The sequence below is a fragment of the Salvelinus sp. IW2-2015 genome, unplaced genomic scaffold, assembly GCF_002910315.2.
Source record: "Salvelinus sp. IW2-2015 unplaced genomic scaffold, ASM291031v2 Un_scaffold16369, whole genome shotgun sequence".
Lineage (NCBI taxonomy): Eukaryota > Metazoa > Chordata > Actinopteri > Salmoniformes > Salmonidae > Salvelinus > Salvelinus sp. IW2-2015.
This window is the reverse complement of record NW_019957555.1, coordinates 105,635-126,140: the sequence shown is the minus strand read 5'-3', so window position 1 is coordinate 126,140 and position 20,506 is coordinate 105,635. Positions and strand designations below refer to the sequence as shown.

Genomic DNA, 20,506 nt, shown 5'->3' with positions numbered 1-20,506 from the left:
AGCTTWGATCAGTGTCTAGTGGAAAGCTACTCCCATTTGCTTTGCACCCAACATCCATTGTATATTTCTTTCAGTAGTCATTATTACAGTGATACAATATAAAGCTGAACAATGMCATTCTCTGTTCTCAGTGTGGGGCATACAGAATGTACCCTATTACAGCAATTTATTCAGTGCACTATTGCTTGGTTCCATTGCTAGATTTGAACTGTGTTTTTCAACATCAACACAGACTGAAGAAAATAGACCATTAACATATGAGGGCAAAAAGTCAATTTTATTAAAAATGTCCATATAACATTTATTAAAATCTATTAAAATTACTATTTCATCCACTTCCATTTGGGTCTGGGTTCAGGGTGACCCAGGGGTCCCAGAGTTTAAAATAAATACATACGAGTGAAGCTGCAGGGTCCTATCACTTGCTCTTTACTCTCTCCCTTTTTGTGTTTTCCTCTTCCCGCAGTCACTTCATTCCTCACTCATCACAGTGAACCAGATAAAAGTAGGGATGCACATGTGGTTCAACACTGAACACAGTAGGAAAACAAAGTGGGAATACACTGGAGTAAAAAGATGTCTACTCAATTGTATTTAAAAACATGACTGACTGTAACAGCACTATGTAGTTTGATGTCTTAACTTATGCGTACCATAATAAAGAATAGTTCTGTCTGTCAGAGTCCCTCTGTAGTGTGATACTGCTTGTATGAACTTGTAACAAATGACTAGTTTCACCTTTGAAATGTTATTTTGTTTGTGTGTGTGTACAAGTGTGTGTTTGCCAGGGTCAAACTGGGAACAGTTAAAAATAGAGGACATAATTGTGTGTGTATTTAAGAAACGCTAAAATAATGGAATAAATCTGTGTGTGTGTCTGTGTGTGTGCGTGCGTACACATGTCTGGTCGGGGTTTGTAGATCTTCCATAATTCATTGAATTTAAAAAAAAAAGAGCTTAGCTCACTTAGCTCCTACAATCTCTCTTCCTCTCAATAACTTCATACATTCATCTCTCTAACTCTATCGGCGGGAGAATCTGTTCTTGAAAGCTTTGATAGTTTTAGCCATCATGGGGGCGATTTCTGCAAGACAAACAGACGTGACATTGTAACAGCAGAAAAGTTAGCCACGCAGACATGTCCTCTCAACACAGATTAAAGTCAAAATGTTTTAAAATCAGAAAATATAAAAAAAAGATTTTGTCCTTTAAAATAACATCAAATTGATCAGAAATACAGTGTAGACATTGTTAATGTTGTAAATGACTACTGTAGCTGGAAACAGCAGATTTTTAATGGAATATCTACATAGGCGTACAGAGGCCCATTATCAGCAACCATCACTCCTGTGTTTCGACGGCACATTGTGTTAGCTAATCCAAATGTATCATTTTTAAAAGGCTAATTGATCATTAGAAAACCCTTTTGCAATTATGTTAGCACAGCTGAAAACTGTTGTTCTGATTAAAGAAGCAATAAAAACTGGCCTTCTTTAGACTAGTTGAGTATCTGAAGCATCAGCATTTGTGGGTTCGATTACAGGCTCAAAATGTCCAGTAACAATGAACTCATCAGTCTATTCTTGTTCTGAGAAATGAAGGCTATTCCATGTGAGAAATTGCCAAGAAACTGAAGATCTTTTACAATGCTGTGTACTACTCCCTTCACAGAACAGCGCAAACTGCCTCTAACCAGAATAGAAAGAGGAGTGGGAGGCCCCGGTGCACCACTGAGCAAGAGGACAAGTACATTAGTGTGTCTAGTTTGAGAAACAGATGCCTCACAAGTCCTCAACTGTCAACTTCATTAAATAGCACCCACAAAACACCAATCTCAACAGCAACAGTGAAGAGGCGACTCCGGGATGCTGGCCTTCTAGGCAGAGTTGCAAAGAAAAAGCATTATCTCAGACTGGCCAATAAAAAGAAAAGATTAAGACGGACAGAGGAACTTGGCCTAGAAGGCCAGCATCCCAAAGTCGCCTCTTCACTTTTGAGACTGGTGTTTTGCGGGTGCTATTTAATGAAGCTGCCAGTTGAGGACTTGTGAGGCGTCTGTTTCTCAAACTAGACACTCTAATGTACTTGTCCTCTTGCTCAGTTGTGCACCGGGGCCTCCCACTCCTCTTTCTATTCTGATTAGTGCCAGTTTGCGCTGTTCTGTGAAAGAACTAGTCATTTACAACATTAACAAATGTCTACACTGTATTTCTGATAAATGTAGTTATTTTAAATGGACAAAAACTGTGCTTTTCTTTCAAAAACAAGGACATTTCTAAGTGACCCCAAACTTTTGAACATTAGCGTACATTTCTGCACCCATTTTCTCACACACACGATACTCACTTTTGACCTGTGGCTTGTTGTCTTTTGCGCTGGGGCAACCCCCACCGCTGGGGCCTGAGGAGCGAGAGGTCTCAGGGGGACTGTCGTGAGAGGAGGAGTGGCTGGGCTCAGCCAAGTGAGAGCTATAAGACATGGCTGGCCTTATTCTGAAGAAAAAAAACAGGAAGGACTATCCAATCAGTGTACAGGAATATACAAAACAGTATAGTTTCATAATTGTATGTTTTCAAGCCTGGGGGACATTATAAGCACCATCTACATCACTTAATAGTTCTCACAATCAACATTTCAATAAAGTTAATATTTGCTCTTCTTTACTCATGTAGCCTAGCTCCTATATCCTCAACCTGTCGTCAGATTGAACAACTGTTTCGCTTTCTTTTCCTGTCAGGCTTTCACAATGTCTCTGAAGCTTGCCGTCTCCCTGCATGTTCGGAACGGCCAGAAAACGTCAGAATGTCTCTCTATTCCATTTCATRCTCCAGTGTGTTGAAACTTTATGATATCTTATGGCTACTCATTCATTCTTCAAAACAAGACATATTTGCATCAAATTTTGGATACAAATATGCTGAAGTGCATATTATCTTAAGTTAACATTCAGCCAAGCATTTCTGTGTAGATGAAAATGTAAGTGCCAGCATAACAAAATGTTTGATGGTGGTGGAGAGATTAAAGGAATTATGTAATGTTTGTATGTGCTCTTCTCTTTCAGCCTCTCCAGCCTCACCCTGACACCAGATTGAACACAGGGAAATCTTTCGCTTTAGTCTCTTGCTTTTCCTGTTTAACATATGGTCCTCTGGCATCCCTGAAGCTGTGTGTCCTCCTGCAAGTTCAGAACAGCCAGAAAATGCCAGGGGGAGTTTCAGCATTGTATTTCAATGTCAGGAATCATAATCTCTCTGCGTGAACTTGATAACCTTTATAACTTCCCATGATGACGTTGCAACAATTCACATAGAATCATAACGGTCGGCCTCCCGAGTGGCACAGCGGTCTAAGGCACTGCATTGCAGTGCTAGAGGTGTCACTACAGACCCGGGTTCAATCCCGGGCTGTATCACAACCGGCCATGATCGGGAGTCCCATAGGGCGGCACACAATTGGCCCAGCGTCGTCAGGGTTAGGGGAGGGTGTGGCTGGGGGGCTTTATTTGTCTCATCGCGCTCTAGCGACTCCTTGTGGCAGGCCGGGCGCCTGCAGGCTGARCTCGGTTGTCAGTTGAACTGTGTTTCCGCCGACACATTGGTGCAGCTGGCTTTCGGGTTAAGCGGGCGAGTATTAAGAAGCACGGTTTGGCGGGTCATGTTTCTGAGGACGCATGACTCAACCTTTGCCTCCCGAGCCAGTTGGAGAGTTGCAGAGATGAGACAAGATCAAAATTGGGGTGAAAATCATAACGGTCAACTTGTTGATGAAAATATGATCTAGTGAACCTTTGAGAATAAGTTTGAGAGTCTGAATTACATGTTAGCATACAAAGTTACCATTCAGCCAATCATGTCTTCAGATAAGGAAATGTAAGTAGGAAAGAATAAACATGGAAGTGCCAACATGCAGTACTATGCAGTGTTTGATAGTGGTATGCACACTAGTGTCCACATACTTGATCGGAGCAGCAGCTGCGGTGGAGCTGGCAGTGGAGGTGCTTGTAGTACCAAACTTCTCCTGTCGCCGGCGGACATCACGTGGAGGTTTTGCGACCGAGTTCACAAATGCCATTTTAACCTGTCGACCTGCGAGGAAAACACACACACATACAGTACCAGTCAAAAGTTTGGACACACCTACTCATTCAAGGGTTTTTCTTCATTTTTACAATTTTCTACGTTGTAGAATAATAGTTAAGACATCAAAACTATGAAATAACACATATGGAATCATGTAGTAACCAAACAAGAGTCCAACAAATCAAAATATATTTTATATTCTTCAAAGTAGCCACCCTTTGCCTTGATGACAGCTTTGCACAATCTTGGCATTCTCTCAACCCGCTTCACCTGGAATGCTTTTCCAACAGTCTGGAAGGAGTCCCCACATTTGCTAAGCACTTGTTGGCTGCTTTTCCTTCACTCTGCGGTCCAACTCATCCCAAATCATCTCAATTGGGTTGAGGCCGGGTGATTGTGGAGGACAGGTCATCTGATGCAGGTCATCTGACTCTCCTTCTTGGTCAAATAGCCCTTACACAGCCTGGAGGAGTGTTGGGTCATTGTCCTGTTGAAAAACAAATGATATCCCATCTGGTTTGCGCTTAGTGTGTTCGTAAGCAGACAGGATAAAAGGGATGTTCACATGCCTGTCTGAAAGAACCTTCGGGAGTACTGAAGGGTTGTGGCGGAGAGATATACTCCTCCCACCAGGGTCCATCCGGTAGCACTCAGAACTTACCGATAGAGCATGGAGCTCACCCACCCTCTTCATGGAAGTAATCGCTACCAAGAAAAATACCTTCATAGAGAGGTGTTACAGGGAGGCAGACTCCCAACAGGTCGAAAGGCGGCTTTGCCAAAGCTGCCAAGACCACATCCAGATCCAGATCCCAGCTCGGCATTGAGCGGGTCCTAGCTGGACGCAGGCGACGAACACACTTCATAAACCTGGAGACCAAGGGATGGCGCCCCACTGGCCTGTCCATCCACGGTCTCGGATACCACAGAGTTCCCCGGCCTGAGACAGCAGGTCGTGTCTCAGGGGAAGTTGCCAAGGTGTCCCAAACAACAGGGACAGAAGAAGGCTGAACCAGGGTTGTCTGGGCTAGTATGGGGCCAACAGTAGCAGACAATTCTCCGCCATCCTGGTCCCATCCAGCACAGCCTGGATCAGGGGAAAAGGGGGGAATGTGTAAAAGCTCCAGCCCTGGCCAATTGTGAGCCAGAGCATCCATGCCCAGAGGCCTTGGTGGCTCCGACATGGAGTACCACAGGGGGCAGTATGCATTGTCCAGGGAGGCAAACAGGTCCACCTGTGCCCTCCCGAACTTGTCGCACAGGTGCGGCACCACTTGGGGATGTAGGCTCCAGTCCCAATGAGGCAGGCCCTCCCGAGAACATATCCACAGCCACATTCAGGATGCCAGGTACGTGCGTTGCGCATAGAGACGCTAGACATCACTGATCCCAGAGAAGGAGCTCCATGCCATAAGATGGCGACGGTGGGACCTCAGTCCACCCTGATGGTTGATGTAAGCCACCACTGTGGTGTTGTCCATTCTCACCAGGACATGTCATCCCTTCAGATGTGGAAGGAAAGACAACAGGGCCAGCAGTATAGCTGTAGTGCATTGATGTGCCTGCCACTCCAAGGGGGTAGCCAACAGCTGCACATCCTCAGCATCTCCACCCTACCTGAGAGAACGGAGCGACAGCGCCACTTCAACAATGCCCTGAGGCACTGTGCGGTCACCCGCAGCTGGCGGCGATGGTGGCGCTTTGGGTGCAGCCGGTGAGAGTTGAACCATTGTTGAAGAGGCCGGAGATGGAGCAGGCCCAGGGGAATCAGCAACGAGGCCACCATCAGCAAGCCCAACAGGCATTGGCAGGTCAGGGCGGACACTACCCGCCCCTGCCGAAAGTGGTCGAGGCAAGATAAGATCACCTGAACCCTTCTGGTGGGCAGGAGTCCAGTTCCATGCCAATGAAGGTCACCCTCTGGGTGCGAGTCAGACGACTCTTCTTGTTGTTTACAGTAATGCCCAGCCTGCCGATGTGGGTCAGGAGCATGTCTCTGACAGGACCTGGGTCCTGTTCGGGTCACAAATCAGCCAATCGTCCAGGTAATTAAGGATTAACAATCCTCTGGACGTGAGAGGTGCCAGGACAGCGTCCATGCACTTTGTGAAAGTGCGGGGTGCCAAGGAGATGCAGCAGGAAAGAACCATGAATTCGTAAGCCGTCCATTCGAAAGCGAATCGGAGGTACTGCCAATGAGCTGGGTGAACAGGAACATGGAAGTACGCATCCCTCAGGTCCAGCGTAACAAACCACTGGTCCCTGGACACGGCCTGCAACACACGGTCTGGGGACAGCATGTGGAACCTCAGTACCTTCAAATACCCATTGAGGTTGCGGAGGTCCAGAATCGGTCAAAACCCTCTGTCTCTTTTTGGGACCACAAAATAAGTGTAGAACCCACCTAGCCGTTCTGATGTCTCAATCCTGCGGACCGTGGTGACACGAAGGCCCCTGAAGGACGGGGGCCGGCACCGGAATTGGAGTCGGTACCCCTCAAGCATTGTGGACAACGCCCAGGGGGACTCCACACCCTCCTCCCACGGCCGCTTCTCCCGGGTCCAAGGCGACGGTCCGTCTGCCTTGGACCCGGGCCTGAGGCGGCGGCATAAACCGTCTCAGGGTCTCCCGATCCCTACGAACATTATTGGTCTGTTCCAGAATGTCATCAACCCCTAAGCCAAACGTAAGTGCTGGGGTGATGGAGAGTGGCTCTGGAGAGCAGCTGGCAGACGGGATTGGGCCAACCAGAGATGGCGACGGGAGGTAACCACATGGCCACATCCCGGCACGGGCCACATCCCTCCTGGAACAGGGAACGCAGGCGAGACACCTCCATCGCTTACCGGAGGAGCTTCTCTGTGCCCTCCTGCAGCCGGGGAAACAGAGTATGCAGGTAGGCCTGCAGCTGCATGGTAAGGCAGTTGGTAGGGCAGCCAAGAAAGCAGAGGGACCCATATGTGGCTTTCAAGTCCGCATCAAAGACTCTGGGGGGTCCCGGCTTCAGTCGCAGGTTCCATCCTATAATCTCCCGGTGCGGGAGGACCATGGCACCTATCATGGTGTCTATGATCGGGTACTCCCAGAGGCCAAATGACTCTGCGCCTGCAAACATAACTCCATGGTCCAGTCTCTGCTGTGAGTCGGAAGCACCCCCTGACAGAGGCCCAGCTCTTCTGCAACGCCTCGCAGAACTCAGCTGAGATGGAAAGTCATCACTATCCACTAGTTTGATGTCCAGTGCAGTGGCTGCCCGAGTGAGTAGGTTCCTCATAGCCTCTCGAGCAGCTGGGGGCGATGAATCCCCGCTGCCGGCTTCTGATGGCCTGGCAGCCCCGCTCACGGTGGTGAACAGTGCCAGCATCATCCCCCAGGAACAGCCTATCAATCTCCTGACGCAGGGCATGCGCCCTCCGTTCAAGGTAGTCCCAGCGGTCCAACTACTGCCCCCATCCAGGACTGGCAGCAGATGGGCTCCGCCTGCGGTGGCTCCGGCCACGCTTCCTGGGATGGGTACTGTGCCCAGGAGAGGGACTAACAGCTCGCTGGCGCACCACTCCTGAGGGAGCTCTTCCCCAGCCTGAGCCTGGCCAAACCACTCACACATGGCCTAAAAAACAGGCATCCAGTAGGGCACTCCACCACCCTCTCTGCGTGACTCAAACCCAGGCAGTGCATACACAAGGTATGCGGATCCCCAGGGGGATGCCACCATCACACATGTCACAAAGGGAAGCCATAAGCTCAGCCAAGCCTACAAGGCCACGGAGCAGGGGTATGACACCCTGGGAGAGCTTATGTCGTGACCCGCTTGAYGGAATAGGAACCCGGTGAGTGATAAATTACCCAGTACCTCTGCAAAAAAAACAGGGAAGACCAGTGTGGGAAAAACAGCAGACGAAAAATATATWTWTTTTTAACAGCAACCAGGTAATGATTTGATTTATTTTACGCCAACTGCAATATTACCTTGCTGGTTTAATATCGAAGCAGTAAAAACAGCATCATATGATGGAGTAACTCCGTTAAAGAACTCCAAAGTTAATGTCTCAACGTAGCGGAAAGCCCACCACAATACTCTTACACTCTGCAGGGGAAAGAACAAGAAAAAGAAACTTGCAGGGTAATTAGCAGAGAATCCACGCATACAGCACAGGGAGTAGCATGTTAAAGCAATTCACAACACACATATAGAACAAGCCAGTGGGCAAGTTGTGTAAGGTAAATTACAGTTTGTGGCAGCGGGAGCTGCCGCAAACATAATGGATGCATACGGAATCGTAGTGTAACGCTAACGAAACAAGTACGACAAACCACGGGCAGAAGATACAGATCAAACGAGTGCAGCGAGTGGAGCACTTCCATGCAATATATTACACTTACCAGTGACTTACCAGAGCAAACCGCAGAAAGTTTGTACCTCAAACCACACGGACATCCACCGAGAAAATGAAAGAGAACGTGTTTCGCGACCATGGGGTCTATATATAGGGGTGGACCCCAGCCGTGATACAGGTGTACACAGGAGTAAATCTGTAAATCCTCACCTCGGATGTATCCCTCCGCCGCAGAGTGCTACCAATATATTGGAGTGATCCAATATAGTGAAACATAACATCCGTTCACCTACTCTGTATCTCACAAAGACACGGAGGTTAGAACCAAAAATCTCAAATTTGGACACAGACCAAAGGAAAGATTTCCACCGGTCTCATGTCCATTGCTTGTGTTTCTTGGCCCAATCAAGTCTCTTCTTATTTTTGGTGTCCTTTAGTAGTGGTTTCTTTGCAGCAATTTGACCATGAAGGCCTGATTAACGCAATCTCCTCTGAAAAGTTGATGTATCTGTTACTTTAATTCTGTCAAACATTTATTTGGGCTACAATTTCTGAGGCTGGTAACTCTAATGAACTTATCCTCTGCAGCAGAGGTAACTCTGGATCTTCCTTTTCTGTGGCAGTCCTCATGAAAGCCAGTTTCATCATAGAGCTTGATGGTTTTTGCGACTGCACCTGAAGAAACTATCAAAGTTCTTGCAGTTTTCTGGATTGACTGACCTTCATGTCTTAAAGTAATGATGGACTGTTGTTTCTTGCTTATTTGAGCTGTTCTTGCCATAATATGGACTTGGTCTTTTACCAAATAGGGCTATCTTCTGTATACCACCCCTACTGATAGGCTCAAACACATTAAGGAAAGAAATTCCACAAATCAACAAGGCACACCTGTTAATTGAAATGCATTCCATGTGACTACCTCATGAAGCTGGTTGAGGGAATGCCAAGTGTGCAAAGCTATCAAAGGAAAAGGGGGGCTACTTTGAAAAATCTCAAATATATTTTGATTTGTTTAACACTTTTTTGGTTACTACATGATTCCACATGTGTTATTTAATAGTTTTGATGCCTTCACTATTATTCTACAATGTAGAAAATAGTAKAAATAAAGAAAAACCCTGGAATGAGTAGGTGTGTCCAAACTTTTGACTGGTACTGTATTTACACATATGCTCACTCAAAATAAACACCCTCAGTACACTTTCATGGATGAAATAACTCCTAGTAATAACTACTGTATAGTAGGATCCAGCTCATAGATAGGACATAGAGAACCTTTGGGCTTGTTGGCATGGGCCGAGCTGATGTTTTGGGTGAGCTTGCGCAGGCGCTCCTCCCGCTCGTCGTGTTTCCGCAGGTACATCTCCCGCCATGATTCGTACTCCTGGGGCGTCTCACGCTTGAAGTCACGCTGGCAGTGGCGTTGCCAAAGCTCATCAGAGTCCTCCATAAAACACTGAGAGGAAAATGTTGGTTTAAAATTATAAAATACAAATGTTGACATGAAATACAGTGCCTTCAGAAAGTATTCATATCCCTTGAATTATTACACATTTTGTTGTGTTACAGCCCGAATTCAAAATTGATTAAATAAATATTTTCCTCACCCATCTACCCATACCCCATTGTGACGACCCTCCCACWCTGTCTGCCGAATTCTTTCTCTTTGCTCTTGTTTTCCTTAATAGGATGTCGGCGGGCGGAGCCGGGAGGGTCGTCAGTGAAATGGGACACACCTGGGTTTGGGTGTGTCCCAGGATAAATGCACCTCGTTCCCCATTCATTGAGGAGACTCTCTCCATGCAGACACAGAGATTTTGATTGTTTGCGGTGGCACCTTTCAACACCCCTCATTATCACATTTATGCACGCAACCACTCACACTACTGATTACACACACCATTGTTAATTATATTTAGTGTACTTTAGTTAAATATATTTTGTTATTCCTTATCTCCCTTTTTGTTACGCACTTTGAGCCAGTTCGTGACAAGTGGGGGCTTATCCGGGATCATAAGGTTGGTTCCTAGATATGTGTATAGCAGTTGATTTCTTAAGGACTAATARTAGTGCCGTTTGGCATACTAGTATGTGTTGTGTTTGGGAGAAAATGTGGAGTTAATGTTAAACTCTAGGTCCTTTGTTTGCATCTTTTGTTACAGCTTGTTTGAGTTGTAATGTTTGGTGCCCAGTACTGGTTGCCTTTGTTTGTTTGGTAAACTTGCCACTGCGGTGGATAGTTGGTTGTGTACTGCGTTGAAGAAAGTACATTGGTTAGTTTCCAGGCCCCTGCCAAGGCTGGAGACTCTTGTTCTACTCGCTGTTGGAATATCGGTCAGAGGAGGTGAGTACAATCGGCTGTGTACCTCAGTGGGAGATTTGGGAGGGTAGTGACACTAGCTACAGCCTTTTTTCCTCTGTTAGGCTTAGCGATGTTTCACTTTGGAATACGTTGGGCATGGTTATTGTGTGGTGTCTGTGGACTGAGCAGGTGTCTCGGGGGCACATCTGTGGCTTGGGGGAATCTGCCAGTGTGCTGGGTGGTTTATTTCCTTGCCAGTTGGCTACAGTGTGTAATTACCCACTGCAAATCCACACYAAGACTAAGGTTGKGTTACTGTAGGTTTTGGGGAAGCTCCATATATCTCATCTCTCTTCTGTGGTGCCCAATATGATTGTCATTTCTGTTTGTGGTCTGGTGTGCTCAGCAGGGGGAAGAGCGAGGATTTGTTTTCATTTTTCTTATGACTATGGTGTCTTACGTAGAGGAGTTCATTCGCTTTCCATCAGAGGAACTGTTAGAATGATGTACTGAAGAACAGCTGTTGAAGGTTGAAATMAGTGATAAACGTCTAAAACATTCTATGAGGTTGATATTGAAGGCTAATCTGATGGAGTGGTATTCTTGAAGTTACCACTGGGGCAGCCTCTGAGGACTCGCCGTTTCCCCGTAACATTAATGGCCGCTCCATCTGTTAGTCCTAGTAGTCTTTTTGAACAGCAGAAAGAACTGCTTCTGTTACAGCTAGAGCATGAGCATGAGATGCTAGAGCATGATCGTGTAAAATATGAAAAAGAATTGCCATTTAAACAGGATTGAGTGTGCTGATTGGCTAAAGTATGAAAAGTAATTGGAATTTTAAAAACGGGTTTGAGCGTGCTAAAAATCAAGCTGTAACAAGAGTGGCTAGAGCTGGTTAGGGAAGGAKAACTCAGGGGAGAGTGCTCTGGGAAGGTGACCCAGATGTACCTAGGGGTCGCTCCTCTTTTGGTCGTGGCTCGGACACATTTGATATTTTTGGGAACTAACGGTCGTTGCATTCCATCTCAATGTGCGGCACATCCGGGGGACTAATGTTGCGCTACATGTCGGTAGTCATTTAGGCAGGTTACCGCAGTGTTCTTGGGCGCAGGGACTATGGTGGTCTGCTTAAAACATGTTGGTATTACAGACTCAGACACGTTGAAAATATCAGTGAAGACACTTGCCAGTTGGTCAGCGCATGTACACGTCTTGGTAATCTGTCTGGGCCTTGTGAATGTTGACCTGTTTAAAGGTCTGACTCGCGTCGGCTGCGGGGAGAGTGATCGCACAGTCATCCGGAACAGATGGTGCTCATGCATGTTTCAGTGTTATTTGCCACGACGCGAGCATAGAAGTAGTTTAGCTTGTCTGGTAGGCTCGTGTCGCTGTGCTGCTCTTTGTAGTCTGTAATGGTTTGCAAGCCCTGCCACATCCGTCGGAGCCGGTGTAGTACGATTCAATCTTAGTCCTGTATTGACGCTTTGCCTGTCTGATGGTTCATCAGAGGGCATAGCGGGATTTCTTTATAAGCTTCTGGGTTATATTCCCGCTCCTTGAAAGTGGCAGCTCTACCCTTTAGCTCAGTTCAGATGATGCCTGTAATCCAAGGCTTCTGGTTGGGGTATGTACATACGGTTACTGTGGGGACGACGTCATCGATGCACTTATTGATGAGCCCAATGACTGGTGTATTCCTCAATACCATCAGAAGAATCTGTGTGCTAGCAAAACAGTCCTGTAGCTTAGCATCCGCTTCATCTGACCACTTTTTTATTGACCTGGTGCTCACTGGTGCTTCCTGCTTTAATTTTAGCTTGTAAGCAGGAATCAGGTTACAATTATGGTCAGATTTGCCAAATGGAGGGAAAGGGAGAGCTTTGAAGTTTACATACACCTTAGCCAAATYCATTAGCTCAGTTTTTCACAATTCCTGACATTTAATCCTTGTAAAAATTCCCAGTCTCAGGTCAGTTAGGATCACCACTTTATTTTAAGAATGTGAAATGTCAGAATAGTAGATKATTATTTATTTCAGCTTTTATTTCTTTCATCACATTCCCAGTGGGTTAGAGGTTTACATACACTCAATTAGTATTGGGTAGCATTGCCTTAAACAATTTAAACTTGGGTCAAATGTTTTGGGTAGCCTTCCACAAGCTTCCCACAATAAGTTGGGTGAATTTTGGCCCATTCCTCCTGGCAGAGCTGGTGTAACGGAGTCAGGTTTGTAGGCCTCCTTGCTCACACTTTTTCAGTAGGATTGAAGTCAGGGCTTTGTGATGGCCACTCCAATACCTTGACTTTGTTTTCCTTAAGCCATTTTGCCACAACTTTGGAAGTATGCTTGGGGTCATTGTCCATTTGGAAGACCCAATTGCGACCAAGCTTTAACTTCCTGACTGATGACTTGAGATGTTGCTTCGATATCCACATAATTTTCCTACCTCATGATGCCATCTATTTTGAAGTGCACCAGTCCCTCCTGCAGCAAAGCACCCCCACAACATGATGCTGCCACCACCGTGCTTCACGGTTGGGATGGTGTTCTTCGGCATGCAAGCGTCCCCCTTTTTCCTCCAAACATAACGATGGTCATTATGGCCAAACAGTCCTATTTGTTTCATCAGACCACAGGACTTCTCTTTAAAAAGTACGATATTTGTACCTATGTGCAGTTGCAAACAAGTCTGGCTTTTTTATGGCAGTTTTGGAGTAATGGCTTCTACCTTGCTGAGCGGCCTTTCAGGTTGTCAATATAGGACTCGTTTTAGTGTGGATATAGATACTTTTGTACCTGTTTACTCCAGCATCTTCACAAGGTCCTTTGCTGTTCTGGGATTGATTTGTACTTTTCGCAAAAGTATGTGCATCTGAGACAGAATGTGTCTCCTTCCTGAGTGGTATGTTTATACTTGCGTACTATTGTTTGTACAGATGAACGTGGTACCTTCAGGTGTTTGAAATTTGTCCCAAGGATGAACCAGACTTGTGGAGGTCTAGGGTGATTTCTTTTGATTTTCCCATGATGTCAAGCAAAGAGGCACTGAGTTTGAAGGTAGGCCTTGAAATACATCCACAGGTACACCTCCAATTGACTTAAATGATGTCAATTAGCCTATAAGAAGCTTCTAAAGCCATTACATTATTTGCAGGAATTGTCCAAGTTGTTTAAAGGCGCAGTCAACGTTAGGGGCGGCAGGTAGCCTAGTGATTAGAGCGTTGGACGAGTAACTGAAAGGTTGTATGATTGAATCCCCGAGCTGACAAGGTAAAAATCTGTCGTTCTGTTCCTCAGCAGTCATTGAAATTAAGAATTTGTTCTTAACTGCCTAGTTATAATAAAAATAACTTAGTGRATGTAAACTTCTGACCCACTGGAATTGTGAGTGAAATAATCTCTAAACAATTGTTGGAAACATTACTTGTGTCATGCCCTAACCGACTTAACCAAAACTAGAGTTTGTGGAGTGTTTGAAAAATGACTAACCTAAGTYTGTAAACTTTTGACTTGCACTGACCATTTCATACTGGGTGAGGATTTGTGCATTCATACTTTTATTGTGTGTGTGTGTTACCTGATTGCACTGCTCAATGCGGTAAAGCTGTTCTGGGGTGCATCGCTCTAGTACTGGTTCCAGTATCTCAAAAGGCACGCCTCCCACCTCATCAATTGCTGGACAAACATACAGTGACACAATCAGCAGGGTGTCAAGCACCTCTAAGATAATAGTCCTAGGAGTAAGACACTAACAGTGTAATGTTAAAGAGAATGTCACGTGTTGCTCTTAGTTTTGGTGAAATTATTTTATACAAGTGGATCAAAGTTGGCCAGCAGCCATAAGAATCCACACAACAATTAAGTTTGGTGTTTGCACAATAGCCCATTATAAATAATCCATATCTTTGCCTTCTCCCTTCTGGAAGATGATAGGTGTAGGACATTAACATATACACTTGACTAAATACAAGTACATAATGTGATAACGGTGCCATCACATGGCATTCACAGTGTCASTAGGAGACAGCATTCAGTGTCACTAGGAGACAACACTCACAGTCAATGTTGTTTTGTAGCACCCTGATGCACTGCTCGTACAGACTCATCATCTTGGGCAGATAGGACGTCTTTGAACCTGAGTAGACCGTCATTTTAGAGTTAAAGCGTCTCCCAGTGAAGCCGGTGTCCTCCTCGGCGTCATTTGACACAGGACCTGCCGGAAAGAGGTGAAAAGTTAAACATGACAAATTGCTGACAATCAAAACTAGAYAGTAATACACACTATCTTAATACACATTAAACCAAATGACAAGTCCAACACGTACACAAATTCTACTTCCAATATCCACGCTATCATAAAACATAGAATTAATCAATGTATTGGGAATGCAATCTGTTGTACAATATTATGGATATTGGAATGTACCCACACACAGTGTGAAGGTGGAACCAAAACATTTTTTAAGTACCTTTGCGCCGCTGAGGAGACAATGGTGTGAGATCAATGGAAGGCAGAGGTCTGTAGTAAGGCTGGATGGCCGGCAGAGGGATGTCAGGAAGTGTGGACACAACCTCGACCACCTGGGGTAAAAGAGTACATTAAAAGAGGAAGCGTTCAGTCAAGAACCTGAGAACAACATATATAGGAACATCAGGGTCAGGGCAACTGGTTAATAAAAACATACACGATTGTAAGGACTTACTGTCCAGCACAAAAAAAATTGACAGCAAATATAACATACGCATGATCGAGTGAGGAAAAGTTCAGTGAAAGTCTGTTCCTACCCTCCTGCGTTTCTCAGGCACCGGGGTCGTTGCCGTCTGGGCTGGATCAGCCCTCTTGCTGCGGTTCCCGTTTGCTTTGCTGGGCTTGGACTCCTTGGAGGAGGAAGGCGCAGCAGGCGAAGGCTGGACAGGAGGACGAGGAGGTGTGTGGTGGTGGGAGGAGGGCCGACTGCTGCTGCCGGGCTTCTTCTTCTTCTTAGTGGGCGTAGGGGCGTCATATGTGAGGAAGGATTCAAACGACACGGTGGGGGTATCAAATGCCTCTTCTGCCTGCTCCTCAGGTGTCTGGGCTAATATAGGAGAGTCCCTAGGCTCACGTGACCTCCCTAGAGAGTAAGCAGAACAAGGAAGGATGTTATGGGATGTATATATTTTTTTTGGGGGGGGGGGGTTAGAAGTGTGAGACAACCCACATCTTTAATGGGGAAATGGTAACAATCACTACTATCAATGCATATTTTAAAATCACCCATAGCAGTACTGTTAGAGTTCTGATGAAAAAGACCATGGGTCACCATATCCACAATACAGTTTAAATAATTATCCCATATGTATAAATATAATACACGATTGGAAAACCATCTATTAACAGACCAATACTGACTCAAAGATTGAAAGAGGCATCTATGGAATAGGATGTCATTTGAACCAGCCTCTCTGTAAATGTCACAATGACACAGAAGTCACAGCGAACTTCTCTCAGCAAACTCACTCGGCAGCACACTCACCATCACTTCCACCTCTCTTGTCCTTCTTGCTCTCGTGCGGGGTGGAGTGCCGACTGTGCTTGGAGGCCTTGCCACTGTGCTGCGGTTCCTTTCCCACGCTGCTCTTCTTCCCTTCGCCACCACGGCTGCTCGCCTGGGCGTGACGTTGCCGTCTCTCCTCGCCCCGATCGCCGTGGGAACCGTGATGCTCCCTCCCAGGCTCTTTTTGCGGTTTGGCGTGTCGGACCTCTTTGCGAGGGGGGCTGGGCGCGGGCTCTGGCTCTTCCTCCGTGGGGCTCTCGTAGCCCTCCGACTGGTACCCCCCTCGTTGGCCACCGTGGCCAAGCTGTGGGGGGCTGTCGTGGTGCTGTGGGGGGCTGTCGTGGTGCTGTGGGGGGGAGGGGGAGTAGTTTGTGCGGTAGCCTCTTTCCTCCTCTTCGTCCTCCTCTACATGAGGCGGCTCCTCCGGGGATAGTTCCCGGACACGTTCACGCCTCCCGTCCTTTCCCTCGGCGATGCGAGGGTGCGCGTGTGTCCGTACATCCTTCGCGTTGCTGGGTCTGTGAGGAAAAAGAAAAACATTAAAGCTACACTTCAGTAGAATTCAGATAAATACGCTAGACAATGAAGACGAAGAATCAGAAGAAATCCCCTCAGTAATAATGTACCTTTCAGCAGACGGGGTGGGAACCAGTTTCTTCCACTTGGCCACAAGGCTCTTCGCAAGATCTCCAGCAAGATCATGTTTCCGGAACGAATTCACAGTTTTTCCTACTCCAGTTTCCTGCACCGGTGAGAACAAAATATAAGCGGGACACAGATAGTAGTAGGGTGTCCTCCTCAGTACATTATGTTTAGTGTCATTGAGAACAACATGGGTGGTTTGTATAGATTCAGGAGCTCTAATGGTTAAGTGAGCAGGCCAGCACACTTAGTATTGCACATAACAGGCCACATTAGCATTATTGCCCATCATAAAAAGAAGTGAGCATGCTCTGAAGGTTGCTTGACAATATTGAAGAGCACATCAACTCCTATAGGGAAACTGGCTACACAGGGCCACATCCGGTTGCAAAACCAAAGACTGTATTTGGCTTCCTCTTCTAAAGTACACTTTGCAGTGACTGAGGAACTAGGGCGCAATCAATGTGGGGCTTTGAGATTAAAGAAAGAGATGCTATAAATCGTGACATGAGCATTTTTGTCATTTAGCAGACGCTCTTATCCAGAGCAACTTACAGTAGTGAGCATGCACTGATTTACTTAAATGTTTAGAACCCACTACCCTGGCGTTGCAAGCACCATGCTCTACCAACAGCCACACGGGACCATACATTATTTTAAAATCTTACCACAAGGATATCCACAGTCATAGGCAGCTCCCCCAGCCTTTTGAGGGTCTTCAGGAGCTAAATAGTGCAAATACAGAATATTTACATAGTGCTCACTACATCCTTGGTACTGATTGACCTAATTAGCCTGATTCTGAGAAGAAAAAGAACAGTCTGCACACTAGCAAAGTGCACAAAATTCAGGTATGCCAAAAGGGAGGATATAGCTGGTTAAAGGTAACGGTCAGGTTAATTCAAGGCTGCTGAGCATTGACTGAAAACATAGCGACATAATAATATTTACAAAATCACAGCATTGACGACAACATGGGTCTTCTGTGTGAAAGCGTACGCTAGCGTTATCTGTGTAAAAGTGTAGGCCTACTGGTAGTTTGACTTTGTAGACTATATATGTCAAACTGTGCAGTACTTTCAGGATGTATTTGAGTCAGAAATTGACAAATGTGCCCGAATCACGCACTGTCATGGCTCATCAAGATGTGTCCGTTGTCGTGGCCTATGGGGGTTGTGAGGTAGGCTAGTTACGCGTATCCGGAGAGGGGGTTGTGTTTACTAAAGTCGATCAGCTGATAAAAATCCACCCCGACACGGCAGTGTGCAGGGATTGCGTTGTTCAATGAGACACAATCAAGAAACTGCCGACATCACAATAACGCACAACAACCCAATGTATTGTTTCCCTTAAAAATGTGGACTGGTCCATGAGTGAACTGCAACAATCTAACAACTAGGCCCGTGCTGATGTTGCTGTCACTCGATCGTGGAGCTTATACAATCGGTGTCGTTTGAACACTAGCTAGATGGCTACATTATTAGCATTTGAAAGTGGCAATGTCCGTTGGCTCCAATGCACAAAGTACAGTTCTGCGGACTTGGCAGGTAGCTCGAGGACTCGGTTAAACTTAACATGAACTATGGTTAAGAAAAACAGTTGGCTAAGTTACGCATCGTGACGAGATCTTAGAAAAATCAGTCGCTAGCTACATTCGCGGAACTACCTGCCACGCGACAATATTTGAAAACATTCTAGCGAGCGCAAGCCATCCACTACAGCCTTGCCGTTCCATCCTGGGCCTTACGATTATTACCTTGCGAGGCTCTAGGTTTTCGGAGAGCCGAGACTGAAGTCTCTCCACCACTTCCAACAGCTCCTCCGCCATGTTTAGTGCTGGTGTCCTGTGACCCGGAAGCTGCGTCATTACAGCAGAAATGGGTCAGCGCTGTCCTATCCGCTGCTTCAGTCAGCCTGCAGTTGACATGGAGATTGACGGAACTACGTAATAAAACAGCTGACAAAGGATAAACCAGACACCTGCTTGACGATGAAAGGTCCAATGCAGCCGTTTTTATCTCAATGTAAAATAATTTCTGGGTAACAATTAAGTACCTTACTGTGATTGAGTTCAATTACAATGGTCAAAAAGAAAAAAAATATCCCTTTGAGTCAGGAACCAGAACTCCTACACAATGGACCATGAAGGTGTTGTCTGCAGCATTTGGTCACATGACAGCTCAATCAGCGGTTTGATTTCACTTACCAGCATGTCAACACAGCCAGGATCATAGTCAAACGTATTTTGTAGAATTTTGGTGTATTTCCCCTGCATGCTTGCGTTTAGTTCGTTCAGTTTCCCAAATATGTCTGTTACATAGCCAAGGAGCCACATTTTATTTTATTATACAGAAAGTCAACAAAGTATTTTTTTAGTTTTACATACATTGTGATTGACAGCAGTTTCTCTCTCAATTAAAAAAATATTTCCAACACTCCCCCTCGATAACCACCAAGCCTCAGTGTGAAATAGAACATTGTCATGCTCTGATCCCATATCTCCACATAGTTTTGCCAACAGGCGTGCGCGATTTAGGTTACAATCGAAGTTACCTGCTGCATATCCTCCGAGTTGTGCGCTCAGCTCTTTTGCCGCCAGTTGCTGCGGTGTATCCATTATAGCTCAGAGGGTGTATCATACAGTGCGTCCACATAGCAGAGGGAGACACATTCATAACTAGAGTACAGAGGATTTCTGCCGCACCTTAATAGATGTAGCCCCATCTGTGCAAAAGCCCACCATTCGATCCCATGGAACCTGTTTTTCGTCAATATAGCCACGCAGCACACGGAATATCCCCTGTGTCATTTCATGCTTGGGAATCGTGAGACAGAACAATGTTTACTTGTGAATAGCATCCCCCTAGAAAACAAAAGTCAATGCATGGGCATCTCGGCCCTCACAGCTACTATCCATTTGGAGAGCATAGTGTGGGGAGTTTGAGTCGTTCAGTCAGTTTCCTCTTGATTGTTAGCTATATCATCAATTCTTAGTTTCACAGTGTTATCTGACAAAGGTATTGATGTGAGTTTCTGTGCCTCTGCCTCCCCACACATTTTTTCACAATATCAATTGTGGCTGGTAATATCAAAGTATCTGGAATAGTATGTGGTTTCATAGCATAGAAGGCGTACACATTCACCGTGGGAATGATTCAAGTACAAAGGTCAAGTTCGGCCGGCCGTTCCCACGATCTAAGGGGCTCTCTGGTTGAATTTGAACTTTTAGATTGAAATAATTTTCATTTCGATTTTTTAAATTAACCCCATTATAAGGATTTTGAGAGACAAAGACAACATTATCAGGGTGGCAGGTAGCATAGCAGTTAAGAGCGTTCGCCCAGTAACCCCGAGCCCACTAGGTTAAAACTCTGTCTATGTGCCCTAGAACAAGGCACTTAACACTAATTGTTCATGTAAGTCACTCTGTATAAGATCGTCTACTATAATGTTACATTCTTTTCCGGATTTTGGAAATTCTCCCACGACCCCATTTTCATATCAGGCAACCCCACATGGGTTCGCAAACCCTAGTTTGGGAACCACTGTTTTACACTAAAGGGGATTATCATAATTTTCACAATTTCACAGCGTTATTCCAACCTCATAAT

At 45.7% G+C, this 20,506-nt stretch overlaps 1 protein-coding gene across 1 annotated transcript; it reads right to left on the bottom strand.

Moving 5' to 3' along the window:
• Positions 1-258: 258 nt before the first annotated feature.
• Positions 259-18,812, bottom strand: LOC112080540 (elongin-A). Its single transcript, XM_024146329.2, has 12 exons — positions 18,652-18,812; positions 17,564-17,620; positions 16,880-16,995; positions 16,233-16,771; positions 15,505-15,830; positions 15,189-15,300; positions 14,777-14,932; positions 14,297-14,394; positions 9,692-9,872; positions 3,956-4,085; positions 2,347-2,492; positions 259-1,084 (listed from the first exon to the last, which is right to left on the bottom strand). The coding sequence occupies exons 1-12, from the start codon at positions 18,760-18,762 to the stop codon at positions 1,023-1,025; spliced, it is 2,034 nt and encodes a 677-aa protein (XP_024002097.1). The 5' UTR covers positions 18,763-18,812; the 3' UTR covers positions 259-1,022.
• Between the last annotated feature and the right edge of the window lie 1,694 nt (positions 18,813-20,506).

Excerpts from the sequence above, each read along its gene's own strand:
- LOC112080540 (XM_024146329.2), bottom strand. The coding sequence starts at position 18,762 with ATGACGCAGCTTCCGGGTCACAGGACACCAGCACTAAACATGGCGGAG. Across the intron at positions 4,086-9,691 it reads CCATGCCAACAAGCCCAAAG|GTCGACAGGTTAAAATGGCA; the intron begins GTTCTCTATGTC and ends TTTTCCTCGCAG. Across the intron at positions 2,493-3,955 it reads GCAGCTGCTGCTCCGATCAA|AATAAGGCCAGCCATGTCTT; the intron begins GTATGTGGACAC and ends TTTTTTCTTCAG.